At 47.5% G+C, this 26306-nt stretch overlaps 1 protein-coding gene across 2 annotated transcripts in view; it reads right to left on the reverse strand.

Moving 5' to 3' along the window:
* Positions 1-26306, reverse strand: part of SMG1 (SMG1 nonsense mediated mRNA decay associated PI3K related kinase) — a 164657-nt gene that overhangs the window by 112419 nt on the left and 25932 nt on the right. Inside the window, exons 5-15 of one of the 2 annotated variants that reach the window (XM_056537145.1) lie at positions 17828-17886; positions 14070-14280; positions 13133-13258; positions 12953-13025; positions 12588-12685; positions 12328-12501; positions 4037-4261; positions 3838-3939; positions 1800-2069; positions 1221-1351; positions 973-1134 (exon numbers count right to left, since the gene is read on the reverse strand). In XM_056537145.1, coding sequence (XP_056393120.1) covers positions 973-1134; positions 1221-1351; positions 1800-2069; positions 3838-3939; positions 4037-4261; positions 12328-12501; positions 12588-12685; positions 12953-13025; positions 13133-13258; positions 14070-14280; positions 17828-17886 — 1631 coding nt within the window. Of the gene's footprint in view, positions 1-972; positions 1135-1220; positions 1352-1799; positions 2070-3837; positions 3940-4036; positions 4262-12327; positions 12502-12587; positions 12686-12952; positions 13026-13132; positions 13259-14069; positions 14284-17827; positions 17887-26306 lie in introns of both variants that reach the window. The other variant, XM_056537144.1, reaches the window with a different exon arrangement.

A 26306-nucleotide genomic window follows, 5' to 3' on the forward strand; every position in this document is an offset into this window, starting at 1 on the left:
TTTTTGCGCGCACGCCATTGACCGAGCGGTTTAATTAATGATATATTTTTATAATTCGGACATTTCCGCACGCGGTGATACCACATATGTTTATTTTTATTTACACTTTTTTTTATTGGAAAAGGGGGGTGATTCAAACTTTTAATAGGGGAGGAGTTAAATGATCTTTATTCACTTTTTTTTGCAGTGTTATAGGTCCCATAGGGACCTATAACACTGCACACACTGATCTTCTATGTTGATCACTGGTTTCTCATAAGAAACCAGTGATCAACGATTCTGCCGCATGACTGCTCATGCCTGGATCTCAGGCACTGAGCAGTCATTCGGCGATCGGACAGCGAGGAGGCAGGAAGGGGCCCTCCCGCTGTCCTGTCAGCTGTTCGGGATGCCGCGATTAGCCGCGGCTATCCCGAACAGCCCGACTGAGCTAGCCGGCAACTTTCACTTTCACTTTTAGCCGCGCGGCTCAGCTCTGAGCGCGCGGCTAAAGGGTTAATAGCGCGCGGCGCCGCGATCGGCGCTGCGCGCTATTAGAGGCGGGTCCCGGCTTCACTATGACGCCGGGCCCGCCATGATATGACGCGGGGTTACTGTGTAACCCCGCGTTATATCAGAAGAGCAGGACCAAGGACGTACCGGTACGTCCTTGGTCCTTAAGGGGTTAAAAGAAAATGGATCAAGAACATGTTTGTGAGTGGTAAATAAAACATAGAATAAATGCTATCTACAAGACATTTCCACATGGAGAAGTTAACGGGGTATAAGATTACCCAACACCACTAATGACTGGTATTGCAGCTCACTCTTCCTTACTTGAAAGCCACCTTCATTTTTAGGGGGGCATTATTTTTAAAACTGTGGAAACTATTTGGTGACAAGAATGGGATTGGATCCCATCAGATAAAAAGGAAAAATGTTCCCAAAAGTTATCACCACACACAAAAAATAAGTAAGAGTAAATTCAGTTACCGAGAATCTTGGTAAATATTGTCTTTCTTCAGTAACAATCCAATCAGATTCAGGATTACAGAGAAATGCTTCTTGGTGGCAGTGGTTACTGTGCTGATCACTGCTCCATCAAACAGTGAGGGAGAAGATGAACTGAGACTACTGGAAATAAAGTGATCATGCCTACAAAAAGGAAACTTTATATTTAAATTATGAACATACAAAAAGTTCCATATACACACACACACACGTAACATGCATCTCCATACCTGGTACAATGTGAATACAACGTGCAGAGTACAGAGTATTGCACTTCTGGATAGTGAACAGCAATGTCTTCATGTACGATCATTAGATTCTTACTCAGCAAAGCAAACACAGTGGGTGACAGAGCCCACATCTGTAAAAACCCCAAAACAAAGACAGACATGATTTATATAATACTGGAACATAGGGTCATAAATAGTGTTGCAAAGTATGGAGTTTTTTTTTAAGAAACATGACGAATTGGACTGCATTTTGCTGGGGGCATGCTTCATGTGCATACATTTTTCATTTACGACTTATAAGCTGAAACATGATTTGAGACAAAAAGGAGTGAACCGCTACACTCTTCTCCAGCATACCTGTGCACGGATGAGCAGGCCGCACCCCTGCAGGCGTCCAAGACAAAATATAGAAGTAATATAATGCATCCAGGAGTGCAGTGAACAGGTATCTGCTGGCTTTGCCGTTTTATCTGCACGAGTAAAGATACCTGTTCACTGCACTCCTGGATGTTGGCTATTTCTTCTATATTTTGTCTAGAGGTATAATATGTTTTTTCATATAGGAATTATAAGACTTACCCCAATCAGTGAATTTTTTGCGTTTCCAATTGTGGTTAGAACATTCAGGTCAAATACAGCAACAAACTTCGCACTGTCCACACCAAAAGTATGGTTCTTAAAGGCTTCATGCTGAATTTCGGCACAAGCTTCAGCTAGTTGCAGGCAGCTCAATAGACTGTTTAAAGCACATGTTATTTCTCCCAAAATCAGCTTATATGCAGTCTCCAAAACCGGAATGTTCTTCAGGGTCAATACTGCCTGGTACAGGGCATTGGCTGCCCCAATAACCTAATGTTAAAATTCAACATATTAAAAATTTTAAACTTTTAGATAACATACATTTGACTTTACAACCTATCCTTGATCAGTGAGGTCCAAGTCCCAGCACTATCAGTCAGTTAAGTCAAAAGACCACAACACACTTTGTAGCGCTGCGGCCTCTTTATTGTTTACCAGAGAATGCACCATATATTTTATAGGGGCTGCCCCTGGTACTGCAGTTGGGACAATGCTTTAGTGAGATGCATTACCAAGCACTGCCACTGCAAAATGTACAGAGATGTGTCTTGTAAAGAACAAAGAGCCCACATCAATCTAATATTTATGGCCTATCCTAAGGATAGTTCATTGTATTAAAGTCAAAGCAAACCACTTTTAGGCTAAGAAACCAAACTGAAAACATAGTATATGTCTTGCAGCAATGGAAATAACACAAATTAAAAGCAAAAACATTCCTGAGAAAGTATAGGTGCAAGATTTAATTAATCTAGATCAGTGTTTCCCAACCAGGGTGTCTCCAGCTGTTGCAAAACTACAACTTCCAGAATGCCCGGACAGCCTTTGGCTGTCCAGTCATGCTCGGAGTTGTAGTTTTGGAACATCTGGAGGCACCCTGGTTGGGAAACACTGATCTAGATGCTAAAATTCATAAAGCACTGCAACTAGTGAAGACGAAGAAACCACAATAAAATAACTGGGTGGATGATGTGTCCCCCAATGAAACAGCGAGAAGATGATTTTACAGAAAACAAAAATCACTATCTCACGATTGATTGGGGGGGGGGGGGGGGGGGGGCGACATAAAAGAGTAAAAGGTCCAAAAGCAGACCCCAAGGGAGGCAGAAACAAAAGAAAAGGGGCACTAGACAGAGGAGGGGCAAGAGAAATGACAATTGACTTGTAAAGGATGAAGGAGCAAGCTATAAGGGGCGACCTGCCCAGAACAAGTTGAAAAAATACATGTCACAGGACTTGAGAAATGCAAGCCTGGAGGAATAACACTATGGAAAGGGAGGTCCGGAAACGTCAACCATTATACCCACTATAAGTTCATGTAGTGAAACAGTGGAGGGCAGCTAGGGGGCCAAAATGGCTGGTAGAGGGGGATGGATCCAGGAGAAGGCTTTGGGATTCAAAAGGGGGGGGGGGGATGTCAGGGGCCTAACCTCGCAGGCTGGAGGATCCCCAGCAGCAAATGAGTGCCAACAACATGCCAATGAGGAACGCTAGAAGGCACACAGTACAAGAGAAAACTCAACCTGGACCAAGGGGAGGTGGGGACCTCTGTGAGGACAAATGACAGAAGAAAATGCAGCCAAGCAATACCAGAATGACCTAGGTGTTAAAAACAGAGGGTGAACCCCTAAGCTCGTAGTATGCTCATTTGTCCTGCATCTTAAGACATGCTTAGCATCATCGCTTTGATAACCTCGCCTATATTGTGGAGAACCGGCACTGAGGTGGTGGTGGCAGAGAAGGGGATGGGTAAAAGGAGGTGGAGGAAAGGACATGGCAGCATGCTGCTTGGTCTTCTGTTCATGGCACCCTTAGACGGGATTACGACTAGTGTGGCAGCCCACATCCAGACCCCCAGAGACTAAAAGATCTGCCTCCTATGAACGCTAAGTAGGCATGAAGCATTAATAGGAGGAGCTAACACTTTCTTGTTTAGCGTCGCCTACTAGTGGCACCAGCCTATATCCCACTGTCTTCTATGTCCACCAATGAAACATGCAAGAAATATAAATGAATGCATCCAAGACAATCAATTTCTTACTTCTTTTTCCTTATGGAATCGTAATGCAAGCAGCTTTGAGTTGGGCATAAACAGTTTCTCCACAAAAGTTGAAGGTAATTTTGTATTAATTTGTTCAACAATCTGAAAAAATAAAACAACGTATAAAATTTACATCCTTATGGATTCTTCCAAATCTTACAATTTCTTACTGATGAGAAAAATATTAGTATATTCTTACCAGGGTTAGTAAATTGAGGACAGAGATAATGTAATCAGTACCAGATGTCTGGCAGTTTTCCAGCTGGTCTAACCCGTATGCGATTACCATTTCACAGTGTATTGCCATGTTGGGATCCATACTACCAAGTAATACACCAACACATTCATTGGCAGCTGTTAATACAGTCTCTGAAGAGAACACCTGGTTGGCTGCAGTAACACACCTCATCACTCGATACAAGATCTGAAGAACAAAATAGGACAGTAACACTTAAAGCCTTTGGAGAACATGCCTATTCATAAGTAAAAAAGGAGATTTTTGTTGTGCTTACCGTAAAATCTCTCTCTCGTAGCCTTCATTGGGGGGAGACCTTACAGATGGGTATATGCTCTTGCCACTAGGAGGCGCTGACACTAGGAAAAAAAAAGGCTCCACCCTGGCAGGATATACCTGCCCACCTGCAGTGAGGTAATCAGTTGTCACAAGGCAGTAGGAGAAGCCAACAAGAAATGTCCGAAGGACCCTAGAAAGGAATCCCGGATAAAAAACCCAAGAATCGGAAAAAGTAATCTGGAAAGAAGATGAAGAAATGGGTGGATGCGGTGTGCCCCAATGAAGGCTACGAGAGAGATTTTACGGTAAGCACAAAAAAAAAAAAAAAATCTCCTTTTCTCAGTCGCTGTCATTAGGGGACACCTTACAGATGGGACGTACCAAAGCAGTCCCCTAGGATGGGAAAAACCAACCACCAGAGAAAAGGAGTCAGTTAAGAGACTGAACTCCAGAGACTACAAGGCCTGCGGACGAGCCCCCCAGGCCAGAGTTAAACAAGGCCCAGAAATAGAGCTCCTGGAAGAACCCCGGTCCATGGAGATGGACTAGGACGCCAAAAGAAGGGACCATCCTTTGTAGACTCAACACCCCCGGTGCCTATAGAGAGACCAGAAAGGGTCGACCAGGGAGCCAGATGGGCCACAACCATCCCGGAAGCAGATAGGAAAAAGTCCCAGGAACACAACAGGGAGATCAGCGGACACCTGATCTCCACAGGAGATGCAGACCAGAAACTACAGGAAAAAAAAAAGAGACTGAATCCGTTCTGGAGAGGTCTGGTATAGAGAAGAAAGAACAGAACAGCTTCAGACCCAAAAAAAACCTGACCCAGGGGCAAGCCATGAGCACAGGGAAGGCGACAGTAGCCGCACTGGTGTAATCCGGAAGACCTAAATGCCATCTATCTCGGGAGGACCTGGACCCCGAAGAAGAAAAAAAAAAAGTAGTGGAAGGCCCTGAAAAGGGGAAACCCCAGATACCAGAGAGACATGGAAACTGGAGATGTCTGAGCCATCTGGAAGACGGACCCGTAATGGAAGACGCACACCTGAACAGACATCCGCGAAAACTCCACGGACAACAAACGTCCATATGGAAAAATGAAGAAGTGAAGGAGCGCAGTACAGAAAGACCGGTCCACCTAATGGGATCGGATCACTACACCTGCCCGAGACCTTAACCATCACCAAGGCCCAAAGAACCGGAAGAGCCGTCTGAAAGGAAGGCACGCCACAGCATCCTAGGACAGAGTCCAAGCCAAGGAAACCAACCGGTGTTGGACGCTAGAGGTCAAAGCGGACCAGAGCACTCCGAAGAAACATCCTGCCAGAACGGAAACTGAGGGGGAAACAAATGAGAACCCAGCAGGGACTCTCAGGCTCTGGGCAAAGGAATGTTACTCCAGAAGACTATGGAGTCAGTGCAGTACAAACTGACACAAACAAAAGGGAATGAAGAACACACCCTTCCAGGGAGGTTGCTCCAAGGGAGGAAAAAAAAAGCAATGGTAGGACCCGAAACAACAGACGGTGGCCAGACCAGCTGACGCCGGCCATACAAAAGGACAAACTCCTCCCACCAGAGGAGAGCCAAGGCTGCGAGAGCAGCAGCAGATAACCAGGCTGCAATGGTGGACAGTAAAAAATAAAAAGTTGATTGCTCTCAGCAAAAACCAAGGGCCCAGTCAGATACCCCACCTATGTTCCCTTAGTGGGAACAGCGAGATGGCGACATCTTGGCGGCAGAAAAAACAACAAAATATTCCCCCAGTGGAGGGAAACAAGGGTGGATGAGAGAAAACTTAGGTACCGACTCATGCCAAGCACCCTGATCCCCATACCCCCTGTAGAAAGGGGACTGGCAAAGTGCGCCAGGCACTGTAGGAGCACAGCCACGGGACAAGTACTGGGTGGACGTAGCCCCCAGGCCCAGCGACAGCCCATCGCTATCTGGAGGAGTCACCATGTGTCCCCAGAGGAATGGAAACTCTTCACAATGGAGCTGTGCAAAAATACAAGATGTGTTGAGAGCCATGCCAGACGGTGACGAGGGCAACCGAGTAGGTGCATGAGCCACCCCGGACCGAAACCCCGGAAAAGTACCTGGAGGCATAGGGAGGGGCTGAACTGACTGACGCCCCAGGACCAGAACAGAAGTGCTCAACTGCCGCAGAACTGCGGAAACAAAATCACCGGAAGCCCCGAGGCACCCCCCACCGAAAAGAAGGAACGGTGGGCTCAACACAGAGTGGCCACAGCATATGTAGAGACACGACATGGGTACCTCACGACAGCAGTGGGGTACCAAGACAGCAGACACGAACGAAGCCGCAGGCATCCAAAAGGACCGGCAGGCAGGGAGGTATGTCTCAAGCAGACCCACATTGCAACCTTAGAAGAGGAAACTCTAGCCGAGAAAGTCCCTTGGACCTGCAGAAAAAAATAAAAATAAAACACACCCCCATCTCCTAAAAGGTGCTAGAAACCAACGATGCCACACAGGAGATGCAGAATGTATGTGGAGCAGGAAACATGCAGACACAGTCTGACCTACAGGTAGAAGAAGTCCCAAGAACCCAGATATACACATTGCGGGACTACGACCGGCAAGAGACACACCGGACTACAGCCGCGGCATTGGCATAAATGGGGGAGGTGACCTTGCGGATTAGAAAACCAAGCAGAGACAGTCTGGTTATGTGGCATAGGGACAATGGCCACGCTGGTCCAGCATACTAAAACACATAGTGAAGTGAGATTGGTTTGATTGGTAAAAATGGAACAGTCAGATATGCGATAACTGAGCCCCTTTGTCACCAGTGGGAGGACAGGGAGTCCCAGAAACCCCGTCCCCTGGGAGACAGAGGGAGGCAGAGGAGTCATAGAATTCATCCCTGTCATCCTGAATAGGGTGCGTAGGAGACGCTGGGTCCATTCAACGCATACCACGCACAGCCGTGGAGTACCGTAACTCCCACCGCAAAAACGCGTGACTTGTGACAGGTGGCAGAGAAAAAACATGCAGACCACGGTCTGGCTCATCGGTATGGATCCAGAGTCGACAACAAGCCATTCCGTTGGGCACCCCGCACAGTAGGGAAGTACTTGAACTCCAGCACAGATACATCAGCTGAGTGATGTGTGAAAGGCAGTGTAGGAAACCATGCAGACCACAGTCCGGCTTACTGGTGTGGGTCCAGTGTAGACAACGTGACCCAACATCGGAACCTCGCAAAGTAGTGAGGCACCGGATCTCCAACTGCAGATACAACAGTCGTGTGATGTGTGACAGGCGGTGTAGGAAACCATGCAGACCACTGTCTGGCTTACTGGAGTGGGTCCATAGTCTACAACGAGTCATTCCGTCGGCACCTTGCACAGTAGAGAGGTACTGGAACTCCAGATGCAGATACATCAGCTGAGTGATGAGAGAAAGGCAGCAGAGAACAACCATGCAGACCACTGTCTGGCTTACTGGTATGGGTCCATAGCATACAATGGGTCATCCTTCGGATACCTCTCATGTAGTGGGGTACCGGAGTGCCAGCCATGGACGTGGCAACTGTGAAATGAGTGAAAGGTGAGACTACGGTCTGGCATAATCTAGGATCCAATCCATGCCCCCACTGGAATATTCTAATGGAGACCTTGCACTGGATGTGGGGATCCGGGGCACTAGCCGCAGATGCAGCAGCCTGTGGGGAAGGGAATCATAAAGCATGTCATGCTAAGGACAACCCAGGATGTGAGGCCGGCAGACCTGACAGATAATGAATCTCAAGGGAAACCGGGGCTTCTGCCAGGAATGCCAAAGAGCTTCACTTGTATGGCACGCAGTGGTAGGAGAGAACAGTTTGCTTGAAAATATACCCCGGTAGTTTAAGGGAAAGTGAATCCCCGGCAATAAACTACCACGGTGGATGACATATGCTCCCCGACCATGAGCCACAGTGCAGCATCAGGGATGCCAGAGGGGTACCTTAAGCGGCTAATGTCGATTGTGAATAGGTGAATAGTAGGTCACCTGCCAGGGTGACAGACAAATAAAGCAGCTTCAAAGAACAGGTATGCCTGCCAGGCTGCAATAGAAATTAGAGTACAATTATTGGCCACAAGAGGGTGCCAAACCACCCCAAATAGCATGAATGACCAAGGAATACTTTTTTTTTGTAGCTGGAATGGAGCATGGGGCTCAAGGTGCCCTGCAAAGTGTATAAAACTAACCTGCAGGTAGACAGGAATCCCCTGGAGCAGTGACTGTTCATAGCGGCGTGCTATAGAAGTGCCTGCTACAACCGTCGCAAGCTCCGAGGTAGGGGATATTGGCATTATAATAATCTCCCTCCGGGCCAATGGCTCGGGAGCAAAAGAACTGCGCTAAGGGAGCGCTGCTGGCCCCGGCAGCAGGGAGGGCAGAGATAGATGCCGCAGAAACAGCCCCAAGCAGCACAGGAGCTGAAGGAGGAACTGCCTGACCCCTTGGCTCATGCGAGAATAAGGGGAAGAAGGGCGGAGCTACAGGTGAAGTTACTTGCCGCCATGGTCCCCGAACTCCCGCCGGCTGAGCACCGTGGAGCGCACCCCCTGCCAGGTCTGCTGTGCACAGAGGTGAGTAGGTGACTGCTCCAGCTGACGGGAAAGATGAAAGTAAAAGCAGAAAGCACCCCGGCCAGGAAAAAACTAACGCAGCTCCCTATTAACCCCCCACTATAGCGCTGCGCACCGTAGCCCCAAATAGCCCCAGAAAGAGGGGCATAATAACACTGCACTCACTACACAAGGGGAGGGGGGGGGGTGTATACTCACCTCAGTCACCTAGAGATGTCTTCAGCCAGCTTTTTAGTCACCTGCATCCCATCAGGCTGCAACAGCGGGACGAGCATGGAAAATAGGGGATAGGGGGACCTGGACCCAAGGTGCAACACCAGGCGCTGGCCGTTGGCGGGAAGGGGTTAACGGTGCATTCATTAAAGACCCTTGCCCCTTAGCCGCATATGGGGGAACAGGTAGCTCCATGCTCCTGAACCCCCACTTGAAAAAAGGAAACAAAGGGAATTAAAAAAAAAAAACCTAACTAAACTCTTACTAGAAAAATAAATAAAAAACCACAAGGTCTGGGAAGCTCCCAGACCTGTGTTTTGCCTCCTGCTGACACTAGCTAAAACTGATTACCTCACTGCAGGTGGGCAGGTACATTTTTCCTGGTGTTAGCGCCAGCTAGTGGCAAGAGCATATACCCATCTGTAAGGTGTCCCCCAATGAAGAGCGACCGAGAAATGAAGACTTTTGGGACATTGTTGAAAAGATTCCCACAAATCACCGATTCCCATAAATGACATTAAAAATACTAAAGGGGATAATTGCAAATAAATAAGTATATATACCTAAATATACTGTATACAATGTTAAACTTGCATACCCAAATAACCAGTCAACTAGATTACCACAAGAAAATTAGAAAGAAAAAGTTAGGTCAATCAGGTCTGCAAGGAATATTTCCCCTATACATCATACATAGTTTCTGTGTGGAGCAACAGATGTCCAAATAAAAGTAAACAATATTATCCTTAAAGAACAATTTTTTTTTGCTAGGAAGCAAAAGAAAAAAAAAAAAAAAAACTAAAGGAGATCAATGGGGCTCTGGCTTTCCCCGGGAGCGGTGCATCACAAACCCTACACGATGCAGCAGCCAACACACCCCCTTTATATATCTCTATGGGAGAGCCGTTCGGCTATCTCCGGCTCTCCCATAGAGATACATGGAGGGGGCATGTCAGCCGTGATCCGCGGCCCCAAAGAGGAGATATGTTTTTCCTCATGTTCCTTTAATAATCTATTTTTAACTTTCTAGGAGCAGAAGAGAAACGGTACAATGTAAACTATGACAAAAAGATGCTACAGAACTGATCTTTACTAAAACGGATACCGTATTTATCGGGGTATACCACACACCGGCCAATAACACGCACCCTCATTTTACCAAGGATATTTGGGTAAAAAAATTTTTTTTACACAAATATCCATGGTAAAATGAGGGTGCGTGTGTGCGCGTGTATACCCCGAGACACCCCCAGGAAAGGCAGGGGGAGAGGCGCCGTCACTGCCGGCTTCTCTCCCCTGCCTTTCCTGGGGTCTAGAGCACTGCTGCAGGCCCTTCTCTCCCCCTGGTTATCTGCGCCGCTGCCCGTTCTGTCCCCCTGACTATCGTTGCCGGGGGGAGAGAAGGGGCAGCGGCACCCATTGCCGGCGCCGCTGCCCCGTTGCCTCCCCCCATCCCCGGTGGCATAATTACCTGTTGCCGGGGTCGGGTCCGCGCTGCTTCAGGCCTCCGGGGTGCGTCCCCTGCGTCAATGCTATGCACTGCACGGCGCACTGACGGGGCAGCGGCGCCGGCAATGGGTGCCACTGCCCCTTCTCTCCCCCTGGCTGCCGATAGCCAGCGGGAGAGAATGGCCGGCAGCAGGGCTCTAGACCCCAGGAAAGGCAGGAGGAGAGAAGCGGGCAGCGACGGCCTCTCTCCCCCTGCCTTTCCTGGGGGTGTATAACACGCACATAGACTTTAGGCTAAAAATTTTAGCCTAAAAAGTGCGTGTTATACGCCGATAAATACGGTATGTCAGAAGAGAGGTCTTAAGTTTACTGACCCAAAAAAAAAAAAACACTTGTGATGCTTACTGCTGCTCTACATAATGTAGGGAATCTGCTAGACAGACAGGTTTACAGCAGTTGTGTCATGAGAGAGGACTGCTTTAACATTGCAGCTGTAACAGTGATGTATTTTACTGGAGAAAGCTTTCTAAGCAGGGGTAATTAAGTATAAGGGCCGGTTCACACTGCGTTTGTAGTGTACGGGTGCCGGTGTGAGGTGTTTTTTTGCGCCCCCGTAGATCCATGCGTCCGTTCCTCCCCCAGCTCTCCGAACATTTCCGAAGCTAGAACTGGGGGAGGGCAGAGCAAGGGGAAGGAGAAAGTTCAAGCCCCCTCCCTCATCTCCCCTCCCGGAGCTCGGCTGCTGGACGCAGATCTCCACGGCCACGCCCCCTCCCTGAGGACATAGATCGCCACGGCAGGTCCCCTCAAAGGGGGACATACTGCACGGGCTACAGGCTAAAGGGGGACAAAGGATGACATACTGTACGGGCTAAAGACTGCACAAGCTAAAGAGGGACATACTGAGCTCTATGTGTAAAGGGGGACCTACTGTACACGCTAAAGGGGGACATTTAGCCCGTACAGTTTGTCCCCCTTTACACATAGAGCTCATTGGGAGCACTGCTCTACGTCCTCAGCTCGGGGAGATGAGGGAGGGGACCTGCCGTGGCGATCTATGTCCTCAGGGAGGGGTCGTGGCCGTAGAGATCCAGCAGCCGAGCTCAGGGAGGGGAGATGAGGGAGGGGGCGTGCACTTTCTCCTTCCCCTTGCTCTGCCCTCCCCCATTTCTAGCTTCGGAAATGTTCGGAGAGCTGGGGGAGGAGCGGACGCATGGATCTACGGAGGCGCAAAAAACCACCTCACACCGGATATGGTTGGGAGGAGCAAAAACCGGCTGCTCCCTTACCCCAGCAGGATCCGACCGGAACCCCGTTCATTTCAATGAGCAGACCGGAGTCAAACACTGACTCCGGTCGGCTTATTTTTGCCCTGTATGCGGTTCTCTAACCGGACCTAAAACCGTGGTATACGGGAAATCCGTATACGGGGCAAAAATGAACCGACACTACAAACGTAGTGTGAACCAAGACTTACATAGTGGCCATGCAATGTGGCCGAGTTTGGCTTATAGAGGAAAGTGGGTTTGGACCAGAAAACCTGTGACCTATTAAAGCAGTGTTTCCCAACCAGGGTGCCTTCGGCTGTCCGGGCATGCTGGGAGTAGTAGTTTTGCAACAGCTGGAGGCACCCTGGGTGGGACACACTGTATTAAACGAATAAAACCAATGACAATGATTTCCACTGCAGTATTATTTTTTCCTTACATCTGTGACATAAGCCTCTGTAATCGGGGGACCTCTGATGGGACTGAATCTTTCCCCAATACTTCGAACCACCGTACTGAACACTCTCAGAAGAGCAGCGAGCTTAGGCAATGAAACTGATGGAGGAGGAATGTCTTCATCAACGGATTCACCAGAGGCAATGTTACCAAGATCCTGAAATCAAAAATGAATTAACCATAAAGCTACACAAAGTAATGTAGATTACCATATAACATAGAGCTTAGTATAGAGCTTCTTACATCAGCATAGGCTTCCATGTCTTCCAAAAACTGCCCCAACAAAGTAGTGGAAAATGCTAGGTCAGCAACCCAAAATGGCTCCAGACTTTGTAGCCAGCCTGCAAGTATAAAGCCAAGAAAAGGATTAACTTATGACATTCAAGCAAATTCGAGACAAAAATGACTAACAGGAATAACATCTACAATAGTAAATTTAAAAGCATTTACTTGATAAGCTAGTCTCTGCTGCAAATAAGGCATTCTGCAGGTCACTAGTCAGAGGTCAGGTTTCTTTTCATGGTGTTTCAGAAATGTACATTTTTACATAAGAGATCTACGGAAACACACAGCTTCGCATCTGTTCAGGCAGTGCCTAGTAACCTTACCTGACACTTGTAGTGTGAGGGAAGGTTTCTGGGTAAGATCAATGTGCCATCCAACCAAAATATCAACAGTGTCCTTAAGAAAAGAAAAAAAAAAAAAGGGTCAAAGCTCATTTTGGTCAATCCAATCAGGTATCCTTCACATAAAGAACACACATTTTATTTATATATAGAAAGGCTCACCCTGAAGTTTGTGCTGAAGATATGTGGGTAGCAACGGGACACAAGCAGGATGCATTTCACACATTTACACAGCAATTCTGGTGTATCTAGATTCTCCAAGATTGACTGTAAGCTGGTCATTACCAACTAAAAAAACAACAACAAAAAAAAACACACAACATACATTTTATAATGAAGTGGATAATGAATAAAAATAAGAAAAAAGACTGGAAAATAAACTATTTAAAATGGTTGGTGCTGTTACTCAAATAGTGTACAGTGAGAGGCGTTATCCTACATAGGATTACTGACAGGTGGTTCTGACACTCCTGCGATCAAAACAGATCACAAGAATTTAATGGCCATGTCTTTGTGGAGTACAGCGCCCCTTTGGACTATTTCCATTCCTGCACAGCTCCATTCACTCAAAATTTCCAAAATAGTCACTCTTAAGTTTAAAGGAGTATTCTGGGATATAAAAATGGTCTTTCAGACTGGCGGCAGTAAAAAAAAAAAAAAAAAAAAAAAGAAAAGATACACATACCTGCTGTTGCTCCCCCGGTAACCCGCTCCGGCCTAAGCCAAAATCCTCTTCCTGGTTGCCGGTGAGTTATACTACACTCAATCAACTGACGCACAAAGTCCCACCTCTGCCGGTGATAGGCTGAGCAGCAGTGTGACGTTTTCGGCCCCGGCACCAGGGCCAGTTGAGTGCAGTATAACTCACCGGCAACCAGTAAGAGGATTATGGCGGAGGCCGGAGCGGGTTACCGGGGGAGCAACAGCAGGTATGTATCTCTATTTTTTTACTGCCGGCAGTCTGAAAGACCATTTTTATATCCTGGAATACTCCTTTAAACAAGCCTTTAAAAAAAAAAAATCAGATCACTTCAGCATCCATCCAGAGGCTGGGCTATCTAAGCTATGCAAGAAATGTAAAGTTTGTTTCCATACTCACCTGCATCACGGAGGAAAATGCTTTCTTTTCTCCAACGGTTTCTAGAGCTTTGTAAGTAGCACACAAGAAAAGAAGTTTGACTTCATCTTTAGAAGATGAGCTAAGTTTGCTAAAAATCCACTTGAAGATCTTCTCTGCCTCATAGCTCAGAGCAGCACATAGCAAGCCCAAGCACTGTGCCCCCTCCTGCCGCAGTTCCTGGAGAAGCTTACTGCTAAAGAAACAGAAAATGCAAACCTTTAGCAAGTATACAGCTACAAAATCTCAACAATATCAACTGACTTTCGCTCAGAACCCAACACAGTGAGGTCTTTATTTGCATGACTGGGTACAGGAGCTCAGCCACTTTAACATTATTTGGTTTGGCCAAGAAAATCATACAGGCATTGTGGCTTCTGTTCATAATTGAAGCCACAGGGCGACCTACACCGCCAGTGAATTACTATTTAAAGTGTACTCATCATTTCAACAAAACACCCTCCCCCCCAAATCAATCAATAGAACGAATGGACTAAAGTACACTGCTGCTCCCGCTATGCTGCTCTGCACACGTCAGGTAGCTAATGGTACACAGAACTGCAATAGGACTTTCTGCAATATATGTATAATGATTGCTTTAACTCCTTCGCCCGTCCAGGTGTTTAAAACAGGGTCACACCGTGACCACGCATCACACCGGGTCGGTCCCGGGTGCTAATGTTAGCAGGGACCCTGCGCTAATAGTGTGCGGTACCGATCGTTGTGCCGCGCTATTAACCCTTCAGACGCGGCGATCAAAGTTGATCGTCGCGTCTAAAAATGAAAGTAAACGCTTCCCGGCAGCTCAGTGGGGCTGATCAGGGTTATCGCGATGTCCCGATCAGCTAGGACGCGAGCAGAGACCCCCTTACCTTGCTCCGTTGCATCTGATCGGCGTTTGATTGCTCCAAGCATGAGCTACAGGCTTGAGCAATCGAGCCCCTATCTCGCTGATCCATGCAAAGCGATCAGAGTGTGCAGTGTTATAGCCCCCTATGGGAGCTATAGCACTGCAAAAAAAAAAAAAGTGAAAAAAAGTTAAGGTCATTTAAACCCTTCCCTAATAAAAGTTTGTCCCATAAAAGAAAAAAAAATGTAAATAAACATATGTGGTATCGCCGCGTGCAGAAATGTCCGAACTATAAAAATATATCGTTAATTAAATCGCATGGTCAATGGCGTACGCGCAAAAAAATTCCAAACTTCAAAATAGCATATTTTTGGTCCCTTTTTATATCATGAAAAAAATGAATAAAAAGCAATCAAAAAGTCTGATCAATACAACACGGCGCAAAAAAATAGTCCTCATAGCGGTCCGTACGCGGAAAAATAAAAAAGTTATAGGGTTTAGAAGATGAGAATTTTTTACGTATAAATTTTCCTGCATGTAGTTAGGATTTTTTTCCCTAAGTACGACAATATCCAACCTATACAAGTAGGGCATCATTTTAACCGAATGGACCTACAGAAGATAAGGTGTTATTTTTACAGAGAAATGCACTGCGTGGAAACGGAAGCCCCCACTGGCCAGCATTTGGAAGTTACTACTTTCGAATGCTGGCTAATTGAGTAACCTTTTAAAATCTGCTAAGCAGAGATGAAGGGGCACAGTGCTTCTGTCCCTTTTTCCTAGGTCTCAGTAGTGGGACGCCACCAAAACAAACTTCTGACATGTCAAATTTGTTGAAATAAAAAAAGGTACACTAACAGATAATAGTTTCCCTCAGGTTACGGCAATTAGAAGCACAGCACAGCACAAATTTTTCTGTCTGATGTGATGGGATCTGCAACAGACTCCTAATGGGTTCTCCAACACTTCTTTGAACAGGATCTAAATATGCTTGATTATTTACACAGAAACACTACCAATAGGTTCAATGTGCCTCAAAGACAAATTTTAAGAGGTTATCTAGGATTAGAAAAACCTGTATTGTTCTTCTAATCATGGATTACCTCTTTAAGGCCCCTTTCACACTGCAGTCATGTTCCTGCATTCTGACACGTTATTCAGCAATAAAGGGTCAAGAAAAAAAACGGATGAAATAACCGAATACAACGGATGATAACTAATGACCAATTCTGACGGACATTCTGTCAAAATAACAGACATGTGCCATCCGTTATCACCCATTATTTCATCCGTCATCACCCATTATTTCATCCGTCATGCACCGTTATTTTATTTTCATGTGACTTCCTGGTTGTGATTCTGTACTGAGCATGCTCAGTAGCAATAACATAACGGAATATAAAAATAACTGACAAGGAACGGATGTCATTTGTGAACATTCGTCACCCATGGACAAAAATTAAAGGACATATCCGGTGCTCACTTATCTCATTGTATCTGTTCCGGGTCTGCAAAAAAAAAAAAAAAAAAGCCTACGCTCCCTCGGTGCTCCAGTACAGGTGTTTGGTCCCCAGGATGTATTCTTCTTACTTCCTGTTAGCCCGGCACGTCACACGGAGGAGTTTCAGCCTATCACTGGCCGAGGCGGGACATCGCTGCGGCCGGTGATAGGCTGAAGCTCCATGTGACGTGCCGGGCTAACAGGAAGTAAGAAGAATACAGCCCGGGGACCAACACCTGTACCGGAGCACTGGGGGAGCGTAGGCAGGTAAGAGATAGTTTGCTTTCTTTTTTTTTTTGCAGCCCGGAACAGATACAATAAGAAAAGTGAGCACCGGACATGTCCTTTAATGCATGCACAGTTATTTGCACAGTCAAAAACAACGGACATTAGGCATAACTTACGCTAAAGGATGGTCAAAAGAATCCCATTGGCATGAATGGGATTTTTTGCCGGCTGTTTTATGGACTTTCTGACGGGAGTTTTTGCAAGGACATAACGGTAGTGTGAAAGTGTCCTTCTCCACATTGATGTTCTATTTATGTGTTACCTTAATTGTACTTAAAGAGTACCTGTCACCAAATAAAGCTTGTAATATAGTGTTCCTTGTGTAAATAGCAAACACTTTCCCATTCACTTGCTTATGAAGTTATCAACATAAATAGGTTTAAAATGGAATAGAAAAATAAATTACCACTAGGTGGCACTTTTCTGTTCCCTGCCACAATACAGCGAGTTTGGTCTTCTCCCGTCCTGGCAGGAGACCAAACTTAGGAAAGGTTTCTCTGCTCTGAGCTTGATTGAAAGCTGCACAGAGCCTTACTGAAAGAGGCATAGAGCTTGAGGTCTTCTATTCATCACAGCACCGTTATGATGTGAGGGCAGAAGTGATCCCCCAGCAGGCTTCAGTGATGTCATGCCTGCTGGGAAATGCCTACTTTCACCTGCTGGAAGATTGCACTGTGAGCAAGAAGAAAGGTAAGATACACAGCTTTTTAAAGCTCTGGATTTCTTTATTTATTTTTAAGGGCGGGAGGGGGTGTTAGGGAACATAGCCCGAGTAAGTTTAGAAAAGCTTGTTTGGTGACAGGTACTTTTTAAAATAAAGCAAGTGCTTAAGATCTGGTGCAAAAATTGTGATAAAGTGGTTTCTGCAGCAAGCATATTGATTTCTGCAAACCCCATTCAGATAAAGGACAGTTGCAGGAATTTCAGTAAAAATAAATATGTTGTGTGTGAACATACCTAAACATTACCAATTGTATTAATATCACAACATTAATGATTACAGTTAGTCATTCAGGGCAACATTAAGAATATCATATCTTTGGAAACTTTTTTTTGCTAGGGATTATTCACATAGAAGACATTCATACTTCCTTCACATACCTTTCATTTAACACATCATTTATAGCAGTCAGGATGTTGTCAAGCTGCTTAACCAGCACCTGCAGAAATACGAATGATTAAATTTAGTGTTTAGTTTAAGTAAAACAAAAACAGAACAGATATTATCCATAGAAAACATCAGTCACAGGCACCCAACAGTGTACCCATGACAGACGAGTTATGGATTGCCTTCAGCAATGATCAAGAAAGAAAACGCTTCATTAGAGTTCTTAAATTAAATAGTTTTACAAAATAAAAAAAGCTGTAAAAAATGAATGTGATACTTCCCAGCGACCAATAGATGGCACTAAACTAATATAAGCGTTATATAAAGGTGATAATGAAAAGGACAAGTTTAAGTGTACAAGGATATAGACAATAAGCTTTGTAAAATACAAGACCAGGCTAAAGTACACAATCTCTATTATGTGAACAGGTAAGTCCACACCTTCATGTAGAATATTGTGAGGATGTGGAATTATAGTGTGAATGAATTTAAGGTACTGGGGTTGTTGTAGTCAGTGCTGGTTGTGCTCTAATGAGTTCCTGCTGTCTGAGGGCATCCAGCACTGACTACATGGCCCGCACATTAAATATGTACACCAACTACATCACCCTAGTCTTTGCACCCAACACAGCACACATTGGCCCTCATTTACTAATGTCAACCCAAATCTTTTTGTCGGGTTGTGCGACCAAATTTGTGTTGCATAGCCCATGCGACACAAATTTGGTCGCACAACCCGACAAAATATATCATCACTCAGAGTGTTTTTTAAACCCGTCAAAATGGGAGTGGTTATCACAAAAAGGGGCGTGTTCCCGACAAAAAAGAAAAGAAAAAAAAAACTCTGAGTATGATGAAAAACTCACAGGAAAACCTATGAATTTTTCTTCACCAAAACGGACAGCTCTGAGCTGTTGGGAAAGGACTCCAAACTGACTAAATCCTACCCCCATCATGGAACAGGGTCTGTTCCATGTTGGGGGTAGTAGTACAGGGGCAAAGGGGTTGATCGCATTGGATCTCACTTCTGAGATCCGATCAAAAGTTATTAAGCAGGGGAGCGGGCAGCATGGTCCACTCCCCAGCGATGTACGATGTATTTTACTTTCAATTTCAAATTCCCCGCCGGGATCCCTGAATGGCCGGTACTGAAGAGCCATTCAGGGATCCCTGTGGGGTTCTCAAAGATATATAGAATAGCTGGGGGTTTTTTGTATATGTCTGGCTCCCCACAGCTTCTATATATCTTGTCCCCCGCCGCGTGTGTGTAATATTTTTATATATATATATATATATATATATATATATATATATATATATATATACACATACACACACTATATTATATATATACATATATATATATATACACATACACACACTATATATATACATATATATATATATATATATATATATATATATATATATATATATAAAAATATATATACACACACACACATATATATACACATACACATATATATATATATACACACACACACACACACACACAAAAGCGGGCGCTTTAAATCAATGATCTGCAGTGGCTTTTGCGGGGCCATAGGCCGCCGCCGCCACCACCCGCTTCTCTCCCCTACCTGTCAGGGTGGTCCGGGCCATCTATCGTTCATGTAGTGTCCGGGGGCGTTCCGGGTGAAGAGTGAACCGGTCCGGGCTGTCCTTCTCCGGCGGTCATCTTCTCCACTCCGGGCAGGCTCCGGCCTAGTACGCTGCATAGACGTCGCTGCGCAGTGACGCCCGTGCGCAGCAACGCACCTGACGTCACTGCGTAGCAGCGTCTATGCAGTGTACTAGGCCAGAGCCTGTCCGGAGTTGAGAAGATGACCGCCGGAGAAGAAAGACAGCCCGGACCGGTTCACTCTTCACCCGGAACGCCCCCGGACACTACAGGAAGGAAGGATGGATGGATGGCCCGGACCACCCCCATTACGGGTAAGTAAAAAATTTTTATCGACTCTGAGGGTGGGGGAGGGGCCCGACCGGTATAGCGGTATGGGCAAAAATCCATACCGGTATACCGCCTAGCATCACGGTGAGGGGGGTGAGACGCGGTGCGGTGGGTCGGGGGTGCGGTGCGGCGGGGTGGCGGTCGCGGTGCGGGGGGCATTATCGGCAAGATAATTGCCGATACCGATAATGCCCAAAATTGTGATTATCGGCCGATAATATCGGCCATACCGATAATCGTTCGATCCCTAATAAATACACACACACACACACACACTATATTATATATACACATACATACACACACATATCTATGCCCCCCGGACAGCGCAATGACAAGCATTTTATTAGCAGAGCATGTCTCCGGGAAGCCGCTGACCGATGCTCTGCTTGTCAGTGATCGCGCTACAGAGGCATTTGTGAATAGAAGCGAAGTGGGGACCAGATATATAGCGTTATCTGGTCCCCACTTCGCTTCTATACACAGTCCTCCTCAGTCCAACCACCAAAGCTGCCCCATTGCCTCACCCCATCCCCGGTGTTATAATTACCTGTTCCCGAGGTCCGCGATCCTTCTGGCTCCGGCGCTGTTGCTGTGCGCTGCACAGTGACGAGTGACGTCCCCAACGCGACGTCACCGTCAGTGCGCACAGTGACAGAGCACAGCAACAGCGCCGGAGCCAGAAGGATCGCGGACCTCGGGAACAGTTAATTATAACACCGGTGATGGGGGAGGCGATGGGGCAGCTGTGGTGGTTGGACTGAGGAGGACTGTGTATAGAAGCGAAGTGGGGACCAGATAACGCTATATATCTGGTCCCCACTTCGCTTCTATACACATATGCCTCTGAAGCACTATCACTGACAAGCAGAGCATTAGCAGAGCATCGGTCAGCGGCTTCCCGGAGAGATGCTCTGCTAATCAAATGCTTGTCAATGATAACGCTACTGGGAGCTTATGATTGCGCTGTGCGGGGGGGGGGGGGGGGTATATATAACATGCGCTGCTGGGGGCATATGATAGCGCTGTGCGGGGGACTATATTTCCAACCCGTAGGACACAACATTTTTTCCCATGCGACACATTAGTAAATCAGGGAGAAAAATACACAGAGTAAAAGAAACACTCTTAGTAAATGAGGGCCATTGTTCAAATTTTATGAAGATACCGAAGAGTACCTATAAGTGTCTGGATGCTCAAATAATGAAGGCATCTCAGCTACAGACAGTACACTAGTAAGTGACTAATCTTATTGCATTTAAACATTGTAATTTTTAAGGACTATTAAACTATCTGAAGATTAGTGGGGGTCCTCGTTGCTAGACTCAACCATTTGAGTTATGGGGAAAGGGAGGTCCTCCGTGCGGCATTAACGTGAGCTGCACCGCTCCGCCTCCTCCGGGCTCCTCCTCCCTCCCCAGGTGAACGCCGGCTTCTATCAGTCTCTGAAGATGGGCTTACCGGAGATGCCGCGACGAGCATGCAGGGAGCAGGATGGTGGACGCTGGAGGATCTTATGAGGTCCGGAGGCTGGTGGAGTAATGGCTGGGGATGAGGAAGGGTGAGGGAGAGTCGTTGGAGGGACAGAGCACCTTGTTTGAAGATGTGCTGTGGTTTTGGGAAGCGGCCGGCCAGGACTTGTGCTGTAGAGTTGAAAGGCAGCTACCGGAGAGGTTAATGCCGTGGCTTCCCCCAGCGCTCTTTGACTGAAGATGTGGTGCACACTTGGGATGTGGCCGGCCAGGATTTGGTGCTGGGGAGCTGCAAAGTAGCAAAGGGGTTAATTGTCACGGCTGTCTCCTCTGCCCCCTCTCCTTGAAATATTGGGCTTAGTCAGAACTTTGTTGTGCAGTTGGTTAGAAGAGAGGGGAGGGCAGGGAAGCCACACCGAAACGGAGCTGAGGAAAGAATAATCGAGGTCAGGCCTTACCAGGGAGAAGATTGCCCTGAAAAAGGGGGCATCCTGGGTACCGGAAAAACAGACATGGAAACTAAAGATGTCTAATGCACCCAGAAGATGAACCCGTGAATCAAACGGCCAAGGAACAAGCTGAAGACCCCAAAAAGGAACATCCCAGAACACTGGAGCAGCCAACACGGGAGTTGGAGGTTCCTGAATCACCTGGAAGACTCATACATGAGGAGTAAGGAAAACAGATGTCTGTGAAAACTCTACAGAAGAGCAGGACAGAACTATCGCACCACTAAAGGGGATTGTGGAGGAGACCGGACCAGGTCGCTACACATGCCCGAGACCTCAACTGTCCCCTAGACACAAGGACCGGAAGAGTCGCCTGAAAGGAGGGCACACCACAGCAGTCTAGGACAGGACTATCCGGTCTAGGATCCCAGAGGTCCGAGCGGACCAGAGCACTCCGAAGAAAAGCCCCCGTGGAACGGGAACGGAGGGGGAAACAAAAAAGAGGAACCAGCCAGGAATCTCCGGTAATGGCCACAGGAAGTTAGTACAACTGACACAGACAAAAGGGAAGGAAGAACACAAACTTCCAGGGAGAAGAGCAACTGCAGGACCCGAACAACAGACTGTGGTTAGACCAGCTGTCGCCGCCCATACAAGATAAACTCCTCCACAGAGGAGAAAGTGAAGACCACGTGAGCAGCAGTAGATAACCAAAAAAAAAATAAAAATAATAATAATAATAATAATAAAAAGAGCCAGGCTGCAAAGGTGGACAGGAAGCACACAAGCCTAGACAGTAAAAAGCCATGTTGAGCGCTCCCAGCTAAAAACAAGTGGCCAGCCAGATACCCCACCTATATATTGGGAACAGGGAGATGATATCATCTCAGCTATAGAAAAAGCACAACAAAAATAGTCCCCCTAGGAGGAGGGAAAACAAGGGTGGTCGAGATGAAACTCAGGTACTGACCATGTCAAGCACCCTGATCATGCACCCCCTGTGGAAGGGGAGTGGCAGGTGAGCCAGACACAGTAGGAGCAGGGAAATGCTGCCCCACAGCCAAGGGGCCAGAACTGTCCCAGCGACAACCCATCACTGCATGGAGGAGCCACCTTGTGTGCCCATAAGAATAAGAATCCTGCACACTGAGTAGGTGCCTGAGCCACCCTGGACAGAAATTCCAGAGGCACCAGGAGGTATAGGGAGGGGCAGCAGGAACCATGCCAGAGAACTGCGGAAACAAATTGCCAGGAAGCCCAGAGGCACACCCCACCGGACAGAAGGAAAGGTAAGCTCTAAACCAACAGAGCAGCCTTATCATATGGAGGGGCACAGACATGGGTAACAAGACTGCAGACACGAAAGAAACCGCAGACATCCAAAAGGCACTTCAGGAAAGGAGGTATGCCTCTAGCAGCCCAACATTGCAACCTTAGGAAGGGGAACAGAGTGATGCTGCTGTGGTTGAGAAAGTCCCTGGAGCCTGCAGAATAACCCACACCTGATCCCCTAATGGTGCCACACCCAAGACTGCAGGCGCAGAATAAAGAGAAGAAGAGTGTATGTGGAGCAGGAATCATGCAGACACCGTTGGACTGTACAGGTAGAAAAAGGTCCCATGTACCCACCGGGACCCCCTTTTGCAGGAGGTCACCTGGAAACAGAGACCGGACTGCAGCTGCAGCATCAGCAGAAACAGAGGAGGAGACCTGGTGGAGTAGAAAAGCATTCAGGCAGAGTCTGGTTACGTGGCCAAAGGACCATGGCCATGCCGGGTCCCACATACGGAAACACAGTGAAGCGAAATACCAGCCTTCAGACAGTAGCAGGCATGCAGAGAGGGACCTGGAAAGTAAGGAACCCTACAAACCAGCATGTGGTGCAATGTAGAAGGCCCACAGAGCCAACCGAGGAGACCCACTCGGAACTACACCATGGCAGTGGGCTAACTGAACCACCGTCCACAGCGTGGAAGAGTATGGTAGGTGACCCAACGTAGTAGTAGACCATGCGGAACACCGTCTGGCCGAACCGGAATAGGATTCCTGAGCGCACAGGGTCACTCCATACAACCACCCACAAGAGGCGGGGAACTGGAGTGCGGCCCATCCAACGGGCGATCTGGTGGTGTAGAAGACCCAATAGACGAAGGACTGTCTGACTAGCATCCATTTCCTGTAACTATAAGGACCCTCCTCCAGAACCCTCACCCAGCAGTGTGGTACGGGAAGCTGGCTATGTCCGCAGCAGTCCTGAGATCAGATACCGAAGACGGCGGAAATCGCGCATATAACAGCCTGGTTGACCAAGAACACCTCCAGGTGCTGGCGAAAAGGATACAGGCAAAATAACCGTGCCCTTTCCTGGGAGACATGGATAGAAACCACATGGATAGTGACCATAGTAGACAACGGGTAACTCCATCGGACATCTCACAGTAGTGAGGCACCGGAACTCCAGCCGCAGATACATCAGCCGATTCATGTGAGACAGGCGGCAAAGGAACCATGCAGACCACTGTCTGACTGACATGGTTCATAGAGGACAACAAGTTATGCCATCGGCCACCTCGCAATAGAGAGGTACCGGAACTCCAGCCGCAGATACATCAGCCGTGTGATAGGCAATGTAGGAACCTGCAGACCACTGTCTCGCTCACTCGTATGGGTCCATAGTAGACAACGGGTCACTCCATCGGACACCTCGCTCAGTAGTGAGGTACCGGAACTCCAGCCGCAGATACAACAGCAGTGTTATGTGTGACAGGACGCAGACATTGTCTGGCATACTGGTATGGGTCCATAGAATACAATGGAGCATTCCATCGGACAACTCGCACCGCGGCAGGCGTAACATGCGAGACTGTCTGGCAAAAAAGATAGCCAGACCAATCCATGCCCACGCAGGAATACTCCCATGGAGACCCTCCGCTGAATGTGGGGATCCAGAGCACTAGCCGCGGTAGCCTGTAGAGAAGGGAATCATATAGCATGACCTGCCAGGAACATCCCTAGGATGGGTGGCCAGCAGACCAGATGTAGAGACACACATTTATTTATTTTCTCATGTGTGATAAAATATTTACCAAGGCTGGAAGGGGGCATCGGACGCTTGAAGGGGGCATCGGACGCAGGGTGCCCTGCAAAGTGCTGCGCGCAGTGCATTTGTCCCATAAGCAGAATCCCCTGGAGCAGCGACGGCTCAAATCAGCAGGCTACAGGAGCGCCTGCTAGCCGTCCTACAGCTCCGAGGCAGGGGACATTGCAGGCCGGAACAGCGAGCTCATGTCGGGCTCTAAGCAAGAATCTGCTCGTTAACAGAGCGCGGCCGAGCACCCAGCTGGGGAGGAGGGCGGAGTTAAGCAGCACGGTGTGAAGGGATGTCCCCCAGCAGAGTGCGAGCCTGAGAGGAGGAGCTGCCTGACCTCCCGGGTCATGCATGAGTTAGGGGGGGGGGGGGGGAGAAGAAGGGCGGATTCCCACAGGCAGAACACCCGGGAGCGCACTCCCCGCCGGCTTCACACAGCAGACCCGGCGCAGAGGTGAGGCGGGGACGGCTCCAGCTGGCGGGACTGCATAGCGAAAGTGCAAAATATGGATCAATATGCCTCTATTCTGGACATATGCGGCAGAGCTCCCTGGCAACCTCCCCACAAGTTAGAAGCTGCAGCTGAAGCTGCATGAATAAAAACGTGGATTAACCCCTGGCTGCCCAACCCAGCCCCAGAAATAGGGACATAATATGCCTGCTCGTGGGGGGGGGGGGGGGGGGGGGTTGGGGTGTAGTAGATGGGGGGTTGTATACTCACCCTCGAAGACTTCGACCAGCTAGGGCCACCTGGCTTAAGCCAGTCTGGAAAAAAGCTATTTTTTTTTTTTATATCCGACCTAAGTAGAACAGATCAAACAGGGGGAGGCATAACTAAGCAAAATGGGGCCCAAAAAAGTTCTAATGTCCCCGCCCCACAAAGATAAATCAATATCCGGGAAAATTTACAAATATATTGGTTCGCCGGGGAGTGGAGCAAAGTCTAAAGGACAATAAGTAGAAGAAAGACCTCTCCTTTATAGATTTTAAGAGACTTTCAGGTGCCACAGATAAAGTATGTTTTGGGGAGGAAGAGACAGCGCAGTCAGAAAAGAATAAAAATATCTTAGCTCATATACTGAAAGACACAGCTTTGCAATGCAGGCTTGAAGGACTTCAAAATACAAGTCGGGGGCTTCTCTACGGATATCATGCTTATCCATCTACATGCCAGAGTGGGGAAGACAGAGAAAGTTATCCCCAATATTAATCAGGTCCTGACCAAACTTAAACAAGAGGTGGTGGCAGTAAAGCAGGAAGTGTCTTTGCTAAAGCAGAAGTTGCAGGCAAGGAAAAGAAAATGGAACTATTCAAAGCACCAGACCCCGTGAGGTAGTCAAACGGACCCTTCATCAGGACAAGGTGCTGATAGAGCAGAAGTTGGTCAGAGGACTGATCAAGGAGGTCAAATATCCACATTTAAGGTCTTCCTGAGGGCATTGAGGGGTCAGACCCGCTGGGATTTATTTACATATGGCTGCTGGATAAGTT

The sequence above is a fragment of the Hyla sarda genome, chromosome 8, assembly GCF_029499605.1.
Source record: "Hyla sarda isolate aHylSar1 chromosome 8, aHylSar1.hap1, whole genome shotgun sequence".
Taxonomy (NCBI): domain Eukaryota; kingdom Metazoa; phylum Chordata; class Amphibia; order Anura; family Hylidae; genus Hyla; species Hyla sarda.